General features: G+C 45.7%; 1 protein-coding gene across 1 annotated transcript; it reads right to left on the bottom strand.

The window, feature by feature from the left end:
- Positions 1–2,480: 2,480 nt before the first annotated feature.
- On the bottom strand, positions 2,481–13,997 carry MS4A13 (membrane spanning 4-domains A13). The gene is made up of 5 exons (XM_051964269.1): positions 13,574–13,997; positions 7,944–8,059; positions 5,616–5,756; positions 2,978–3,034; positions 2,481–2,633 (listed from the first exon to the last, which is right to left on the bottom strand). Exons 2-5 carry the CDS (start codon positions 7,995–7,997, stop codon positions 2,616–2,618), a joined length of 270 nt encoding a protein of 89 aa, XP_051820229.1. The 5' UTR covers positions 7,998–8,059; positions 13,574–13,997; the 3' UTR covers positions 2,481–2,615.
- Between the last annotated feature and the right edge of the window lie 5,500 nt (positions 13,998–19,497).

Genomic DNA, 19,497 nt, shown 5'->3' with positions numbered 1-19,497 from the left:
TGTGACAGAGCTACTATTAGTGAGGGGAGCTGGCATGGGGGCAATGCCTGCGGCACACATGGCATCAGTCAGTCCCTCCACCACTCCACTGGGGGTTTTCTTGGTGGAGACATTGGAGGGGTTGGCCATTTCCTTCTCCAGCTCATTTGACAGGTGAGGAAACTGAGGCAAGGAGGGTCAAGTGACATGCCTAGGGTTATACAGCTAGGAAGTGCCCGAGGTTTGAGCTCAAGACATGATGAGTGTTTCCCATGTCTCCGTGGGATCACCAAAAATACCAAATATTCCACCAAGGCTTAATTCTTTCATGCCCATCTCATTGGTCTGCAAATTTGCTTTCATCTTTAATAAATAGTAAAATTATATATATACCAAAGATTGTCTAAAAATCAATTTCTTTGTGATTTATTCTCGGTAAACTTCTGACTTGTATACCGCTCTGATGTGTTTATATACCTGGGCCACATACAAGTTTCTGGGTTGAAAAGGGGCTGTGCCCACGCGGCACGGCCCAAGCTGGCAATGCAGACCTTGCTGTTCCCATTCGGGGACCAGGGGAGGAATGCCATGAAAAGCCATCATGGGACCACTAGGAGGCCCCACAAAAAGCAGGCTGCGACTCACTGGGACTCGGAGTGACCGGAGTTCAAATCCCTCCTCAGACACATCCCTGGGCCCCTCTCTCAACCTCAGTGTGCCTCAGGTTTCTCATTTGTGAAGTGAGGGGTAATGGCAGCACTTCCCGCATTAACATGGGGTAAAGTGCTTTGCTAACCTTAAAGCAATCTCTTCTGGGTCTCTGACCCCATCAGAGAGGCTGGGCCAAGCAGGTTTGCAGCCTCGCTCTCCAGGGGCCAAGAACTGTCTTGTGCATCCCAGGTACTCTACGTAGCACTGGGCACATGGTGGGCACCGAGGCAATCTGCACAAGGCCGGGCACAAGGGCACTGAGGCACTCCGCGCAGGGCCGGGCACAAGGGCATCGAGGCACTCTGCACAGGGCCGGGCACAAGGGCATCGAAGCATTCCGCACAGGGCCGGGCACAAGGGCACCGAGGCACTCTGCACAGGGCCGGGCACAAGGGCATCGAGGCACTCTGCACAGGGCTGAGCACATGGGCTCTGAGGCACTCTGCACAGGGCCAGGCACAAGGGCACCGAAGCACTCTGCACAGGGCCAGGCACAAGGGCACCGAAGCACTCTGCACAGGGCCGGGCACAAGGGCACCGAGGCACTCCGCACAGGGCCGGGCACAAGGGCACCGAAGCACTCCGCACAGGGCCAGGCACCAGTGAGTAGTCTTCACTCCAAGCCCTGCTCCACCAGACCACCGGCGTGCACTGCAGAGGCATTCTCTTCCCTGGCTGGGGCTGACACAGGCACTACGTTCTGCTTGGAGCCTTTCTTGGGGCCCCTGCGATGGCCCTGCTTTGTGTACAGGAATAATTATTCACTTCACAGTTGGCCCATATATTTGTACATGTGAGCGCCTACGATTTTGTACATGTATGTGCTCATGTGTGGGAAGGCACTTCCACGCACATTGTAGCTTCCTCCATCAGAAGGGAAGCTCCCTGGGGCAGGGGATGGCGCCTGGCACCTAGAAATCTCCTCTGGAATACCTGGTAAGTGATCGGTAAGTGCCCTCTCCCTTCCCCGTTCCTGTGGGCAGCCTCCTCTGCCAAACTCGGCTCTCATTCGGAAACACTGACCTCCCTGGGTAACCAGCTACTTACAGCTATTGAAAAGTTTTTATAGGACATCTCCGATTTTGTACACAGCTCAATGATTATGAGAATGATTCCAACTAATGCCACGGAAGCACTCACAACATTTCCAAAGAAAGCCAGCTTTCTCTGCAAAGGAAATGGGCATGTTGAATTCGGGAGTAAGGAGGCAGTTGGGGGGCAAATGCTCTGGTTTTCTGTCAGGGACTCTGGTGCCTAAACTTCACCCAGTTTCTTTCCCTTTCCAGTCTCCAACATCAATGGGGCTCCCACCTCCTCGTCCTGGAGACACCTGGGAATACCAGTGGATCTGGGGCCAGAATTCCTGGGTTTTCATCCTGACTCTGCCCTGTGCTACATGGGTAAGTTTTGGCAAACTGCCTGATCCCTCTCTGGGCCTAACCACCCCATTATTCAAGTGTCTTCCAGTTCTAGAGCCCGTCAGACTAAGACTCAATTTAGTTGGTAATTCCTCTGAGAAAAAATTAAAGGACTGGATTAGACCAGAGTCCCTTAATCTGAGGTTCACGGGACTGCAGGGGATTGTGAGCTGAGATGGGAAGAGAAAATAATATCAAGGAAATTGAGGATTTCTATTATAATTGATGTGAGGAAGAGTCAGCAAGAGCCAGCTCTGGCAGTTTTTCCAAATCTGGAAGGACTTCATGTAAAGTCTTGGCAGAAGACTATGTCTGTTTTCTAGAGGACTAACCTACCTGATGAAGGGGCTCATCACTAATGGGTGGGTTACTTTATTTATTTTTTTATTTAACGTTTTTTCCCCTAATGGTGGACGGTAGCTCCAGGCAAGGTAACCTTTGGCTCCCTAGAGCCACTAGATTCTCTAGATTGTTAGCAAGGTCCAAGGAAGGTTAAGAAGTCCTGGATTAGTTGTTCTCCAAGATCTAGATTACCAGAGGGAAGAAGAGAGGACTGTAGGGGGACAGGAAGAATGAGGAGGGCAGAGAACGGGAGAGCTGGGTAGAGAGCAGCTGGATGGGACAAATGGAGGACAGCAGAGGACCCAAGTGGCCCCCACAAAGTGCTCAAGGTCCTGAGTGGTGCCATCAGTACAGAGAACCTCCCTTGGGGCAGGATCTATGGGGGAACGTGGACAAAAATTTCCCAGGACGAAAAAGTGCAGGTGGGTTGCGATCTGCCCTGGGGGAGGGAGTCTGGGTCTTGACTGTTCTGGGACTGGCTCTTTACTAAAGGCAGCAGTGGGAGCATCTCCCACCTTCTGACTTACCGACTGCACAGAGGTGTTCTTTGCTTCATTTATTGAGAGGATTCCAGACATGAAGAACTTGGTAAAAAAAAAAAAAAGACACACTTGACAATGTTTGTTGCTACATGTGACCCTTCCCAGACCCTCCCCCCACCTTTAGAGAAGTGGAAGGGCAGGACCCCAGCCAACACATAGAAGGAAGCCCCCAGGGAGTACCCTCAGGAAGACCTCCAAGGATAGGGGAGGCGCCACTTCTTGAGGGACAGCTCTTATTGCTAGAGAGTGTTTTTCTAATGTTAAGCCCATGTACAACTTCCCCCCTTTGCTCCTTTCTGTCCTGGGGTCCAACGGATCAAGTTTGGCTTTGGAGTTCTGGGTTCACAGCCGCCCATGTCCCTCCCCACCTTCATTTCTCTGGGCCTCGGTTTCCGTGTCTGTAAGATGCAGGGTTGGGACTTGGCCTTTGAAGCTCCTTCCAGCTGTTGCTGTCTGGGACCAAGCCACTCTTCAGATGCCTCAACTACGCAGTGGCTGGCTCCCTTCCTCATTTAAATTCTTTTCAGAAGGACAAGAATCCATTTGGCAGAATCCCCTTTCCTTTCCCCCTTGTCCAGTGCTCACTCCAGCAGGCCCAAGGGTGGCTGCTCAGGGCTGGCCAGCATCCAGCCGGCCGGCACCTGCCGAGACTGGGAACCTCAGGGGAAGTGGAGAGGGCCCGTGGGTGTGGCAGCAAAGGGGGATTCCTGGTGTGGGAGGCCCCTCCCCCAAAGCGGACCGTGGATGACAAGGCAGTCAGAGCGCCCCAAGGGCGACACCTGATCGAGTCTGTGGTCCCTACTTGCCTTTGGGATCTCTGAACTCATGTTTTCACCCAGGGGAGGACAGCACAAGGGCTCACACTGAATACCTTGGCAACTCACGCAAGTCCTGTCCCCTTCCTGGGCCTCAGTTTCCCCATCTGGTACCCCATGGTTAGTTCCCATTCTAAAGCTGATCCATGGGCCTCAGTGCTCTGAGAGGACGTGGGAGGAGCTGTGGAGGAGCAGCCCTTTCTCCCCTGCACATGGCAAGGGTACGTCCTTTGGGTCATGAACCTGGAGGCAGCAGCTGTGGCCGTCCCAGTGTCTCTCTCCAACTTGCTCATAGCATTGGCCACTTGAATTAATCAGAAAATGCCGTGGCATTTCTTGGCAACCAGATGCGAGAATGAACCATGAGCCTGGCTTTGTTGGGAGGACACTTTAAGCCCCTTCCCCATGTGCTCCCCCCAGCTTTTCTGTTCCTCCTGACAACACATTCTTGCCCCTTGCAAGCCCTAGCTGAGGCGACCATGGCCCTGCCTGGTGGCCGGCTTCCAGGACTCTCTGGCTCTGCCTTCAGAGCGCAGCTCAGCAGCTCCCTCAAAGGCACAAGGCCTAGTGGGAAGAAGCTCTGGATTCAAATCTCCTCCCAGACACTTCCTATCGTGGCAAGTCCCTTTACCTCTTTTGGCCTCAGTTTCCCCAACTGTAAAAGAGGGGATTGAAGTTGAAGGCCTGAGACCCTTCCTAGCACTACCTGAAATCTTCACAATCGGGTTGCGTCCTCCACTCCCCTTGTACGGGTTGGGTATTACTGAGGACAGCCCGCTCTGTTCCTGGCTCTGTGTCCTTGGCTCCCAGCACAATGCTTGCACGTGACAGAGACTTCATAAATGGTTGGTGAATTGAGTTGGTTTCTGAACTCTGTGGCACCACGAGGTAACGGGAAGACCCTCAGATTTGGAGTCAGCAGAGAAAGTCAGATCCTGACTCCAGTTTTTCTAAGTGGTGTGACCAAGGGCAAATCCTTCTACTGCTCAGAATCTCAGTTTCCTCATCTTTGAAATGCTCCTCTTTCATCTCCTCCCTCTGCCCTAGCAGCTGAGCTCTCGGAAGAGGCTGTCGGGAAGCCAAGCATTGGATCTGAAGATGATGGACATGATAGTGGATATCATGGCCCTACACAAGAGACAACTCCAAGGGACCATCAACCTGAAGCTACCTGGGGAAACCGGGGCCCCCAGGATGAAGGGACTGGCTTGAGACTTCACAGGGCATAACCATCAAGGGCTAGATCTGAACCCAGGTCTTTTGACATTGTCAGAGCAAGTTTCACTGTACTGTGCTGCCTCCATCCTTGCAGTTTGAGTCATTTTGGTCATGAAATACTAGAAGCTTTGTGCCACGTTTTACAAAAGAGAGGAACATTTACTGAGCACCTACAATGTTCTAGATACTGTGTTAAGCTCTTTACAAGTAGTATCTCAGGATGTCCTACAGGAGGTGGAACTCTGTTTAGATGGAGATCATGAAGCAATTCTTTTGTGTAAAAATGGGACCTTTTCTCCCCTCTTCAACCCTCCCCTAAATTCAAAGATGTATTATCAAAGTCTTCCTTTTTCCTACTCCCCATGGTAAGAGTAAGAGAAAGAGAAACAGGAAGAAAGAGAAGAAAGAGAAAGGGGGGAGAGAGATGGGAGGACAGAGAGAGAGAAAAGGGGGGCAGAGAGAGAGGCAAACAGAGGCAGAGACTGAGAGACATAGAGAGAAAGGACATGGAGGGAGTGAGAGAGAAGGGGGGGAAGAGAGAGAGGGGGGAGAAAGAGAGGGGAAAGGAGGGGTAGGTATATTCTACTCACACAGAATGCCCATGATGGATAATGTACTTTAAAAGTTATAGGACTATATAAGCCAAAATATTTGTTTTCTTGTTTGTTATAAAGGTTAAACAGGAAATACCACATTAATATGTGGAAGGAGCCCATCATGATCTGGATGGCCTGTCGGAAAAGAAGGCAGTCAGTATGAGAACAGCATAAGGAATGGGCTACCCTTTGGGGAATCTTGGGCATCTTCCCAAAGAAGCAGGGAAATGGGATACCCCCATCACCACTCACTGGGCTGGATGGCCATGGATGGGCATTTCAGCAAAGTAACAGCTAGAATTCATCTATGGGAAACTGATCACAGAGGCTGTCCCATAGCAAAAGAGCTGAATTCTTCCTGGAGGACTATTGGTTATTCTCTCTCCTGTTAGGTCTCAAGAGGAGAAGACCAGGAAAGCATCAAGCTTCCTTCAAAGGTTAAGGGAGGTTGTAGGTTCTGAATTCTAACACCAGGGGTATTTCTGATGCCCACCCACCTACTCAATGGAGTGTCCTCTTGGGGCTGAGGAGGAAATGTGCCTTACCAGTTGGTACCAGGTACAGTCCTATGTCCACCATGGTTTTTAAACTAGGTTTTCTGCTCATTATAAACAAGGGATTCATTACAAATTGCTAATGGATTTCCCTGTAAGGGAGTGGGGAATGGACTGAGCCAGAGAAGGATCAATCTCAGCATTTACTAAATTACTGGAGAATTACTTGAAAGAATAGGATAATGGGCCAATAGACAAACTTGGAAGTGAATGACCCCACTGCAAATACAACTATCCTTTTCCATTCCACTGAGTCTCTCTGGTGTGATGGAGGACCAAGGATTTGCAACCAGAAGGCTTGTGCTCAGACCCTGGCTTTGAACATACTATCTTTGTGACCACACATAAAGTACGTCACCTCTGTGATCCTCAGCTTCCCTCTCCAAGAAAACAAAAGGACAGCCCTTCTAGCTCACATTCTATGCTCATCAGTGGCTGATCCTTGGCATCCAGGGACCATTTTCCTTTAGGAAATCCAAGGCCACAGTTTTTGATTTCTTATTCAAAGTGATACAAGCAATCACTCCTGATTTCTAGGGAATCTGGTATATGGCTTCAAAAGGGAGGATACAGGCCCAATGAATTTGAAAGTCTGCCACTGTTTTCCCAAATTTCCAATGGTCATTTTCAATGACCAAAAGCATCCCTAAATGGGACTTGAGATAGGAGGCTGCTCAGTATTTAGGAAATTCACAGCAGCAAAATCCTAGAATGATTCTCAAGTTTCTCTCTGAATACTTCCAGGTGTGTACACTTCCCAGAAGGGAGCTTTGATTCTTAAATTAAGAGAAGCAACATGAGTTACAATGGAACTTTTTTTACACCAATTTTTGTACCAAATTAGAAATGGATTAAGTTCATAACAGCCAAAGATTAGTAAGACATCAGATCATAATAAGGCACTGTCTTCTTTAAAATTTGTTCCATAGAGGTATCATCTCAAAAAAAAGTTGAATAATTACTTTATTATATATAGATGTTAGTATATAACTTTATTTTTGGCTTTTTGAAAATGCCTACTCACAAAAGCAACTCATCTCTCTTAAGAATGTATAGTTTTGAGCCTGGTGAGCCAAATTACGTAAGACTTACTATTCGATTGGCAGCTGAAATGCTCTGATGACAAATGGTGGGTCACCTCAATAACCTTAGTTATTAAACTTACTTGGGAGCTGAACCCTATGAAACTAGATAGTCCATGTTGACATGTTGGGTGTAGAACCTAGAAGATATGACATATGGACAACGGTATGGTGAAAGACAATGGCACATGTCTATGTAGCCTGGCCAAAGAAAGGAGAACTTGCCATGACAAGCAGAGGAGACATTTTCCCCCGTGGGGCAAAAAGAGGCTTCTCACAATATGGAGGATGTGAACTAGACAGATCATAGATATTTTCTTTGCCTTTAAAGATTTAGTGTCTAACAGAAGGGACAAAGAAATATTTACTGAAATGTCTAGAGACAGACCAAATTATTAAGAACTTACCTCTGCCCTCAGAGAAAAAGAAGCAAAAATAGGTTTCTATTTTTTTTTTGGTCTTATTGGCTTTCTTATGTTCTGGGTCAACTTGGCTAAAATGTCTTAGGACCTGCTTTAGGGACTGCTAAGACATTTGGGCTTTGGGTAGAGTGAGCTACTCGAAGATGGCAAGCTCTGATGCTCCTTGGACAAATCTTCATCTTTGACTTCACCAAAATACTTCCCCTCCCTTAGATCCCCATGCCATCCTTTTTAAATGGAGAGTCCAGATGAAGTCACACTCACCCCTAACACGAGGCTGTCCAAGAGAGAAAGGTTTTCTACAGGGAAGTGAGGCATGTTGGTACCTTGTCTGGTAGGTCCTCCAAGTCAGTCCTGAGGATACTTCTATGATCTAGTTACTGCAAAAACACCAACGTGCTTTAATCAAAAGAACATAAAATGACCCCCTTGACTGTCTTCTGAGTAGCCCATCCTTCCAGGCTCAGAGGAGTAAGGTTACTCTTCCAGGATTCTGGCAGAGGGCAAACAGCTCTAAGGCATATTGGCTTACAGAGAAAAGAAGTCTGACTCTGGAATCAGACACGTGGGGCTTTAACTCTGATGTTGCCTCTCTGGGGCCCAGTTGTCTTCTCTATAGAGTAAGAATGTTGGACTCAATGCCCTTGAAAGCTTTAAGTCAATGATCCTATGATCTGCTTTTCTATCAGGTCTCAGTTTTCCCATATATAAAATGAAGGAGTTGGACAAAATTCTCTTTCATATTCCTTTTGGCTTTAAATTCATGTTCTTGAATTATCTAGTCATGATTTCAGTAGAACCTCAAAAAGCTGTGAGTATACACATATTTGTACTGAGTGGGATTAGAGTTATAATGATCTAAGTAGTCTTAGGGAAAAGTGTTGAATGGAATGGTAAGTAATTTCTCTTTGTGTTATATTAGGGGCTTATTATTGTCAGGATCTATGTTATATTAGGGGATTCAGGAAAAGTTTATGAGAAATGCAGCTTAAAGGAGGGAGAGAAAGAGAAGAGAAAGGAACAAGCATTTATCAAGTACGTACTGTGTACCAGGCACTGTGCTAAACATTGCAAATATTGTTTCATTTAATCCTCATGACAACTTTGTGGGGTAAATGCTATTCTTTCTATTTTACAGTTGAGGATACTGAGGCAGAAAGGTTGAGTAAACTGTCCAGGATCACAAATAAGTATGCTGATGGGCTGAAATTGAACTCAGGTCTGCATAATCTATCTAAGAGCATCAAGAAGGATAAATAAGGCAATGTATCAACTCCCAAAGCAGCCCATTCCAACTCCCAAAGCAGCCCATTCCACTTGGGAACAGCTTTAATTGTTGGGATGTTTTCTCTTTCCATTCAGCCTTCATTTGCCTTTTTTACAACATCCACCCATTGATTCCCTATTCAAATGGAATATATTCCCTCTATCTCTCAATAGCCCATTTAAAGAGTTATCAGTTATCTATCTTATATACATAGTTAGACCCCAATTGTTGGAATGAGGTCCCCTTCATTAGATTAGCTCCTTGAATCATTATCTCATCCATCCCAAGCACAGGTCCTTTCCCTTCTTCAAAGCTTTTATTTCTCCTAATAGAGCTTCCTGCCACCCATTTTATTATCCTTAGATTTACTTTCCAGTCTGAGGTCATTTTGAGTTTTAGAATCACCAACCCTATCTTTATAAGATTAAAAAAAAAAACTTTTATATTCAACTTCTGCTTGCTTCCATCTTTTACGTATTTCTTTTTAAAAGAGTTAGTTGGAGATGTAAGTGTACAACCTCACTGATTTCTTGATACAATCCAATTTTTTTCTTCTCTTTCTCTCTCTCTCTCTCTCTCTCTCTCTCTCTCTCTCTCTCTCTCTCTCTCTCTCTCCCTCTCTCTCTCTCCCTCTCTTTCTCTCTCTCTCTCTCTCTCTTCCTCTCTCTTTCTCCCTCTCTCTCTCTCCCTCTCTCTCTCTCTTTCTCTCTCTCTCTCTCTCTCTCTCTCTCTCTCTCTCTCTCTCTCCTGAAGCAGTTGGGGTTAAGTGACTTGCCCAGAATCACACAGCTAGGAAGTGTGAAATGTCTGAGGCTGGATTTGAATGCCAGCATTCTATCCACACTATCTACCTGCTTCCCCCCCCCTTTTTTTTTCTTCTCATTTTAATGGTTTCACTTTTATATTTTCAAAATTTAATTCTAGATTATTTCTCACATTTCCTGAAATTTCCCTGTAGAGTTTTAGTCCATAGGATCCTACCTATCCTGCCTTTGTACTTAAAATGCTCTTTCCCCAAACCTAGAGTACATGTCAGACCATGTTTAGATTTCCTATCCTCTATTATGAACTCTAGAGAAAATGGTAACTTCCCTTGAGAATTTCCTTCCTTTCATTTCAATCAACTATCTCTGCCCTATTAGCTAGAATCAGATCCAGAATAGCATTTCCCTTTGTTGGTTCCTCCAATTTAAAAAAATTATATTATCATATATAAGATGCAAGTTAAGTACTTATTAGTTGCTTTTGTCAGAGAGAAAGAGAAATGCAGACACACAAGAATTCTAGCAGGTGTCTGAATAACAGAAATCCTCCATCCCAACCATATTTATTTGTACTAGGTTTGTGATCTGCTTCTCAAACTCATCTATTTTTTCTTTAGTCTGTAGTATACTCCAGTGAAAAAAAAGTTTGTTTTCCCCTCCATTCACCTTCATCCAAATGATTTCCATCATGCATCTCTATTCCATTTACTAGATTTTCTCATGTAAACATACTTCCTTACTACATAATGCTCTCTTTCCCTGCTCCACCTTTTACTTTTCCTGAAATAGATATATATTATGATGTTTTGAGACCTAAGAAAGATGTAGATATAAAGACCAAAGATGCAGAATTGAAAAGGATTTCAAAAATAATGGAGTTTAAATTTCTCATTTTACTCATGAGAAAATTGAGTCCTGGGAAATTTGTCTTATCAAAGAGGTGGTAAGTAGCACAGTTCAGATTTGAACTGAAGACTTCTGATTTCAAATCCAACATTCTTTCCACTGAGCCATGGACTCTGTTCAAATAGAGTCAAATTCCCAGTAGTAAATTTAATGCTAGTAAGTCAAAAATAGCTGGAGGCTAGACTTGTAATTACATTGGTATAGGGATCTCCCACAGGCAGAAACTCCTTCTCTTAATGTTGACTGAAACCTTCTTTGAGACTTAATCTTACAGAAGTTCCTGAAGAACTGAGAAACTAAATGACTTGCCCAGTATCATACAGATTGTATGTGTCAGAGAAGAGAATTGGGTTTCAGGGACAACTCTGTCCCATCATGCTATGACAGAGATATCTAAGAGGGAGGATAGTACAGTGAATATAGCAATGGATCTGGAGTCAGAAAAGACCCAAGTTAAAATACAGCTTCACACTAGCTATATGACTCTGGGCAAGTCACTTCACTTCTTTGCCTCAATTTCCTTATCTGTAAAAATGGAAAAAGTAATAGCACCTACCTCTCAGAATTGTTGTAAAAATCAAATTAGGTAATGTTTAAAAAGTACTTTGCTACATGGAAAATGCTATAGAAGTGCTAGCCATTTATTATTATAATTGTTGTTATTCCTATGTGGCAGCCCTTTTTGTAGTGGCAAGAACTTGGAAGCTGAGTGGATGCCCATCAGTTGGAGAATGGCTGATTGAGTTATGGTATATGAATGTCATGGAATATTATTGTTCTGTAAGAAATGATCAGTAGGATGATTTTAGAGAGGTTTGGAGAGACTTAGATGAATTGATGCTGAGTGAAATGAGCAGAATCAGGAGATCATTGTACACAGCAACAGCAAGATTAAACGATAATCAATTCTGATGGACATAGCTCTCTTCAACAATGAGATGATTCAGACCAGTTCCAATGATTTTGTGATGAAGAGAGCCATTTATATTCAGAGAGAGAACTGTGGGAACTGAGTGTGGATGACTATATAGCATTTTTACTCTTTCTGTTGTTTGCTTGAATTTTATTTTTTCTCATTTTTTCCCCTTTTTGATCTGATTTTCCTGTGTAGCAAGTTAATTGTATAAATATATAAGGCTATATTGGATTTACATATATTTTACCATGTTTAACATATGTTGTCTTACTTGCCATCTAGAGGAGGGAATGGAGGGAAGTGTGGGAAAATTGGAACACAAGATTTTGCAAAGGTCAATGGTGAAGAATTATCCTTGCATATGTTTTTTTTTGGGGGGGGGCTTTTCTTTTTTTTATATATATTTTTATTTTTTATTTAATGATTACTTTATATTGACAACATTATCCCTTGCACTCGTTTCTTTTCCGATTTTTTTCCCCTCCCTCCCTCCACCCCCTCCCCTAGATGGCAAGCAGTCCTTTATATGTTGGATTTGTCTTGCATATGTTTTGAAAATAAAAAGCTTTAATTAAAAAAAAGAGAATGAGAGAGAACAAAAGAATATTATGAAAAAAAGTAAATGAGCTTTCACAGTAGAAGAAAAATGATTAGATCTTAGGTAGGCAATGATTAGATCTTAGTCTCATTGAAATAGGCTCAAAGAGAAGATAACCTAGATATTCAGATGAGTATAGAAATCTATCTCACCCTGCAGCGAAGCAGGAATGGAAGGTGATAAGAGATGGGGTGTTGAAAAAGGGAAGGGAAAAGATTGGGGGAGGCAGTGATCAGAAGCAAACTACTTTTGATGAAGGACAGGGTGAAAGAAAGGAAATGAACACAGAGAGGGAGACAAGGTGGGGGAGGGAGAGAGAAAGGGAGAGAAAAACAGGAAGAAAGAAAATATACTAGAAAAACTGAAAAATATTTTTACATCAACTTTCTCTGATCAAGGTCTCATTTCTCAATAGAAAGCTAAGTCAAATTTACAAGAATACAAATCATTCCCCAATTGATAAATGGTCAAAGCATAAGAATAGGCAATTTTCAGATGAAGAAAGCAAAGCTATGAAAAATGCTCTAAATTGCTAGTTCATGTGACAGAAGAAAATGACAAATGTCAGAAGCAAAGTTGTGAACTGATCTAAAGACCTAGAAAACTGTCCATACTCTTTGACCCAACAATACTACTACTAGGTTTGAATTCCAAAGAGATCTAAAAAAGAAAGAAACAAAGAACCTATGAAAAAAATATCGATAGCAGCTCTTTCTGTGATGTCAAATTGAATGATGGAAATTGAATGACTTTTTTTCAATTGGGGAATGGCTGAACGATTGTGATGGAGTATTATTGTGCTATAAGAAATGACAAGCAGGATACGCTCAGAAAAACCAAGGAAAACTTAAAGGAACTGATGCAAAGTGAAATGAGCAGAACGAATAGAATACTGTATACAGCAACAGCAATATTGTATCATGATCGCTGCAGTTCTATGCTCCAATACAATTCCCAAAGGACTTAATGATGAAGAGTGCTCTGCCCTTCCAGGGAGAGGGAGTCTGCCCCAAGCTTCTGATCTGCATTGTATGGAGAGAGTGGGATTCCCCTACGCCAAAGCAGTCACTGGTCTACATATAGAGAGAAAAATGCTAACGGATGTGCATTCGCATGGATACACAGCATAACTACATCTGCTGTGCACACACTAGCCTTCCTCCCTTTGTCTTTTCACAGCTGGTGGGGCCTCCGTTCAGGGTGGAAGAGTCCCAGAAACACAAGGAAACATCGGTAGGAGGGGTGAAGGAAAGGGTCCAGCCCCCAGGCCTGGCATTTGAGCTGGGGGCTACTCGGAGGGTGAACCGCGGCTGGGGGCTGCTCCGAGGCTCCGGCCCCCGAGCTTTCTCCTTTTTCACCACGGGTTGGGGGACCTTAACTTGCCTGTTTTACAGGAGAGGAACCTGAGGCCCAGGAAGAGAAGGGGGCTTCCCCCACGCTTACCAGTGGTTAGGAGTGCAGGTGGCGGTCACTCCCGGGTCCTTGCCTCCACATGCACTTTCCTCCACACCGGTCAAGGTGCCCCAACACCGCAACCTCCGTCCCTCTGGCGCTCCGGGGCCCACTAACCGCTATGGTTCGCTGCGGCGTGCTCCTCCTCTGGTGGAGGCTGCGCCGTGCTCTGCTGGGGGCGCTCGTGACTTTCCGAGTGTTGGAGGGCGCTTGCGCCCCGTGCATGCAGCCCAGGGCCGCGGGCAAACAGGAGGCCTCTGAACCGCCCAGGGGGGCTACTGGTGAGGGGAGTGAGGATGGGGAAATGGAGGGGGAGGGTCCCCATGACCGCCTTTCTGAGCATGCGCAACAGCCCAGGGCCAGTGATGCGGTGAAAATGCCACGTGCCACCCTTCGAAGCACACCCGCTTAAGCCAGGGCCGCGTGCAGCAAGAGGGCTTCGGGGTGCTCCCAAGGGTGCTAGAAGTGAAGGGAATCAGGGTCAAAAAGCAGTTGAAGGGCCCCGGTGACCACCTCCCAATGCTTGCTGCAGCCCAGAGCCATGTGCAGCCAAAATGCCTCGGGACCCTCCCAGGGGTCCAAGTAGATTGGAGCAGGGATGGGGGAATCAAAGGAGGAGGGTTCACGTGACTGGTTCTCTGAGCATGCGCACTCAGCCCAAGGCCGCCTGCAGCCAGAGGGCTTCGGGCCACTTCCCTCAACTTGAGCACTTAGCCCAAGGCTCCGAGCCTCTGTGAAGAGGCCACGCGCCACCCTCGCGAGCAGGCGCACTCAGCCCAGGGCCACGTGCCGCTGTGAAGAGGCCACGCGCCACCCTCCAGAGCAGGCGCACTCAGTCCAGGGCCGCGTGCCGCTGTGAAGAGGCCACGCGCCACCCTCCAGAGCAGGCGCACTCAGCCCAGGACCGCGTGCCTCTGTGAAGAGGCCACGCGCCACCCTCCAGAGCAGGCGCACTCAGCCCAGGACCGCGAGCCGCTGTGAAGAGGCCACGCGCCACCCTCCAGAGCAGGCGCATTCAGCCCAGGGCCGCGTGCCGCTGTGAAGAGGCCACGCGCCACCCTCCAGAGCAGGCGCACTCAGCCCAGGGCCGCGTGCCGCTGTGAAGAGGCTACGCGCCACCCTCCAGAGCAGGCGCACTCAGCCCAGGGCCGCGTGCCGCTGTGAAGAGGCCACGCGCCACCCTCCAGAGCAGGCGCACTCAGCCCAGGACCGCGTGCCTCTGTGAAGAGGCCACGCGCCACCCTCCAGAGCAGGCGCACTCAGCCCAGGGCCGCGTGCCGCTGTGAAGAGGCCACGCGCCACCCTCCAGAGCAGGCGCACTCAGCCCAGGACCGCGTGAAGGGAGCCAGGATTGAGGAATGTATTACGGGTGACCACTTCACTGAGCATGGCAGTCACCCCGCTCTGTGAAGAGGCCACGTGCCACCCTCCCTGAGCTTGTGCACTTAGCTCAAGGCCGCTTGCTGCTGTGGAGAAGCCACGTGCCACCCTCTCTGAGCATGCGCTGTCTCAGCCCAGGGCCTCAGTGCCGCTGTGAAGAGGCCACGTGCCACCCTCCTGAACAAGTGCACTCAACACAGGGCCACGCGCCAACCTCCCTGAGTTTGTGCGCTTAGCCCAGGGCCCCATGTTACTGTGGAGAGGCCACGTGCATCACTCTGAGCAGGCGCGCTCAGCCCAGGGCCTCGTGCAGTCAGAGGGCTTCGGACCCGCCACGAGGGGTTAGGGGAGTGGGGATGGCGGAATGAAGGCGGAGGATCGCTTCCCTGAGCAAGCGCACAACCAGGAACCGCATGCAGCTGCGAGGAAGCCTCGTGCTACCCTCCCTGAACATACTAGCACAGCCAGGTCCACGTTCTTGTGCCCAGGGGTACCAGGGATGAAAGCAGCTTGGGCCTCTCTTTTTCTGGCTCACGAGTTCTGGCCAGAGCTCCACTTTTTCTCCTGAGCTCATGACGTGCTTCTCCCATCCTTCTCCTCCTAGACCCTCGTCTGTTCTCTGTGCTTGCTGCCCTCCTGCTTCTTGCACGTCCCCAGGCAGAGTGGGAGGAGTCTGCACGGGGCGACCCCTCAGGTACAGCATTGCTCCTGTTTTTGGACACCCCTTTAACGTTTGCAGATGGCTTTGCAAATATTAATCATCTCTCCACCCTCTCCAAACCACGGACCCAACTGCTGTCATAATCCCCATTTTAAAGCTGAGGAAACTGAGTCAATCAGATGGGAAGTGACTTTCCTGGGGTCATGAATCTAGTAACTATCTGTAGCTTCATCTGAACTCGGTTCCCACTGGCCAACAAGGTTCAAGTCTTCCAAGTAGATCAAAGTCCACTGCCACACCGACAGTAAATTACTTAACTTTGAAAGGCTAAAGTGAAAACTAAGAGGGAAAGTTGGTGCATGTTTTTCTTGTTCACAGATGATTGTGCACTCACAGACGGGGCAATCAATCAATCAACTGGGATAATTTTTCTGCTGCTTATCTAATTTTGACACCAAGCAGTTAACTCTCCCCCCTCCCCCCTCTTAAGGGGGGGGGGAGCTCCAGGCTGAGGTAAATACATTTGCCAGCTCCAGGCAGTCTATCTGTGGAACCACTGTTACAGGAAATAGAACTGTTTTGAATGCTAAGTTCATTTACTTTGGCAGGACACTTTCCAGGGCTGTTCACTTAAGTGATGAGGTTGATGCGCAGGTTGCCAGAAAGCTCCTAAGGAAAGTGTGGGAGAGAAAAAGTATTAGACTGATTATGAAGCTGAAGGTCCACAGAGTAAATGGCTGATCTCATTGTTAGATGCTTGTGAAACCTGGACAGTCTACTTACACAGGCTTCTACTTATCAGCATTTAGATGGAGAACAGAAGAAGCTACACAAGGATACTCTCAAGGTCATCCTGAAGAACTTTGGAATCAATTGTGTGACATGGGAGATGATGCTGAAGGACCATCCAGCATGGCATGTCTGCATCCAAGAAGAAATTGCAGAATTGCAGTAACTCCAAAGAAACAGGAAATGTACAAATTCAGATCCATGTCTTCTCCAAATGTCCACATGGATTCTGAGTGTCTCCCTCCCAGTTTGATTAACCATAGTTGGATATACAACACCTTATTGCCAACATAGTGATGTCATTTTGGTCTTCTTTGAGAATGAAGAACAACAACCAGCACAGAGGAAGGAGCTGGAGTACTGCTGGACCCAGAAAAGAAATTGGGACAAGGTAAGTCACATTCCTTCTATTTATAGCAAGATTTTGTCTCTTCTAGAGCAGGGCCTCTAAAACTTTTTCTACTTGAGATGCTTTTTTTTTTTTTTTTGCCTGATAAATTTTTATGCGACGCTATGAAATATGTGTGTGTGTGTATACACATACACATATATATAACAGATATACAAATCAAACATTTACTGATAATAAATAAAAAAGAAACTTACTTTTAAGCAATACTTTGGTATACATATAATTTTACCATTTATTAAAGATGAAAGCAAATTTACATCCTAATAGGATGGATGTTCTTGTTTATTTCCACATAAAGAATTAAATCTTAGTGGAATATTTAATACCTTTTTGTGTTGCCAATTTTTTCATGATTTTCATATTCAGTTATGTAACCTTATATAGGGTCATGTCCCACAGTTTAAGAAGCTTTGTTCTAGAGAGTGGGCACTAGATATAGTGAGTGAAGTGACTGGGTCCTGGAGCAACTGCCTACACCTTCACCAAAACAAGTTGGATCATGTTTTGCCTTCCCGTTCTGGGCTAGTCTCCCCCATATTCTAAGTAATCTTCCATTTAGTATAGGACAACGAAGGCAGAGGTGGGAGGAAAGTTTTTTGTTGGGGTTGAGCTGTGAGGTTCTAAGAGTAGACATTTAGAGGTTGTCATTTCTTGGGAGGTCTATCATGGAGTGCTCCAGGATCTATTCTTGACCTTTTGCTGTTCATTATTCATACTAATGACTTGAACAAACCCCTGTTGGCTTCTTGTTGTATTTGACAGGAAGCTGAGAACAATAGTTCTTGTATGAGATAAAACATGCAAAATCTTTGGATGCCTTAAAGTATAATATAGGAGTTTACTATTTTAATTAGCTCTTATGGAATCGGGAGAGGATCAGACTGCAAAGACTTGGAGGTGAAAGATGAGCAGGCCATTCTTTATGGGATGTAGAATGTGTAGAAGGAAATAAAGTATAATAAGCCTGGATAGGTAGATGAGAGCCTTGTGAAGGGATAGGATGGGTTTAGGGTCTGTAGAGAGCCCCTGTGGCTTATTGTACATGGAGTGACACGGACAGCAAACTTGTGAGTGTGATATTAGGTGAGGGGAGGAAAATGGATGGAGGTAGAGCTGACAAGATGTGGCTCCAATGGTTAATGATATCACAATAAGCCAGACACAGTAAGCAGGTTGAAGTCCTTCCTTTGATCTACACCGGCAACTTGATGCTGGGCAATTCTGTCTGTGTGCTCTAGATAGGCCCATCCTGGAGCTCTGGGGATGGAGAGAGTAGGAAGTAGTGGTGGAGGAGCCCTGAGAAATCTAGTTCTTACTGGCAAAAAGAGGTGGAATACATGTCTCTAGAGTTTGAGGAGCCACAAGAACCTGAGCCATTGGCCATACAGCACAAAGTTGGCCTTGCTTTCCACTGCTCTTCCCCTTTATTCAGACAGTACAGGTTTGGTGGGAAGAGAGAGCTCACAGGATTAGAGATTTAAGGTGAAAAGGAGCATCAAGTCCACCTAGTTTAGCCCTCTCATCAGTGAAAAAATTGAGGCTTATAGAGACTTAGGTAAATTGGTAGAACACCAGAAAGATAAAAAAAAAGGTCATTAGAGAAATAGAAAAGACATTTATTAAATGTTTGCTATGAGCCAGATACTGAGTTTTAAACACTGGGCATTAAAATTCAAACAAAGGGAAAGACTGTTCCCTGCCCTCAAAGATCTTTTATCTGAATCAGGGAAAGAACAAATAAAAAGCAGCTGGAAAAAGGGGTGGTGAGGAATCAGCACCAGCAGAAGTCTGGAGAGCCAGAGATGGCAGTACGAGAGGGGGGGAAAGAGGGTACATCAGGGACTCTACAGCCATGTTCTTAATAATAATGCTAGGATGGACCCACAAAGGAGCCCTTAGCCACAAAGTCAGGGATTATTAATCTGAGATCCACTGGTAATTTCCAGGGGTTCATGAAAACTTGGATAGGAAAAATGGTATACTTATTTTCACTACTAATCAAAACAGCATTTCTTTCAGTGATTTAAAAGTACCAGACTGCTGGCCAAGGCTCCATGACCCAGAAATGTGTAGAGGGCCAGTATTGAATAAGTCCACGAACAGCAATAGTCCAGTCCAGGTATTACTCTGTTGGGATGATAGATTCAAACTATCTCCCTAACAATGAATTATAAAGACACACTTGAGATAAATTTAGGATAATCTTGATGGAGAATGCATGGACAGGAACAAGACATGTTAACTATACTATTTACCCCTTAACAATGAATTAAAGACATACTTGAGGTAAATACATTAGAGTGTAAAATTTTCTGCTATTTACTACTCTTTCCACAAAGTTTGATCTACAAATATAGAACTCAAGAGAAATCTAAAAAGGTAAAGATTAATCTTGGGAACTATATTTTTACTATATAGATGTATAAAGAATACATGTATACCTTGTTCTAGAAATTGATGTGGAAAGGACATTGTATCAGAAAAAGGGTAAAGTGGGGGTAGTTCATCTCATGAAGAGGCATAGGAAACCTATTATATCTGAGAGAAAGAATGGAGGGGGATGAATATAGTGGGTATCTTATTGCCTTCAGAATTGGCTTTAAGTGAAAAATCTTAAGACATATTCAATCTATGGGGAAACTTCTCCCACCTCATTGAAAAGTGAAAAGGGAA

The sequence above is a fragment of the Antechinus flavipes genome, chromosome 6 (genome assembly GCF_016432865.1).
Source record: "Antechinus flavipes isolate AdamAnt ecotype Samford, QLD, Australia chromosome 6, AdamAnt_v2, whole genome shotgun sequence".
Classification (NCBI taxonomy): Eukaryota; Metazoa; Chordata; class Mammalia; order Dasyuromorphia; family Dasyuridae; genus Antechinus; species Antechinus flavipes.
This window is presented reverse-complemented; position numbering and strand designations above follow the sequence as displayed.

Excerpts from the sequence above, each read along its gene's own strand:
- MS4A13 (XM_051964269.1), bottom strand. The coding sequence starts at position 7,997 with ATGCCTCACTTCCCTGTAGAAAACCTTTCTCTCTTGGACAGCCTCGTG. Across the intron at positions 5,757-7,943 it reads TGGACAGCCTCGTGTTAGGG|GCCATCCAGATCATGATGGG; the intron begins GTGAGTGTGACT and ends CTTTTCCGACAG. Across the intron at positions 3,035-5,615 it reads ATCCATCATGGGCATTCTGT|TTCTTCATGTCTGGAATCCT; the intron begins GTGAGTAGAATA and ends TTTTTTACCAAG.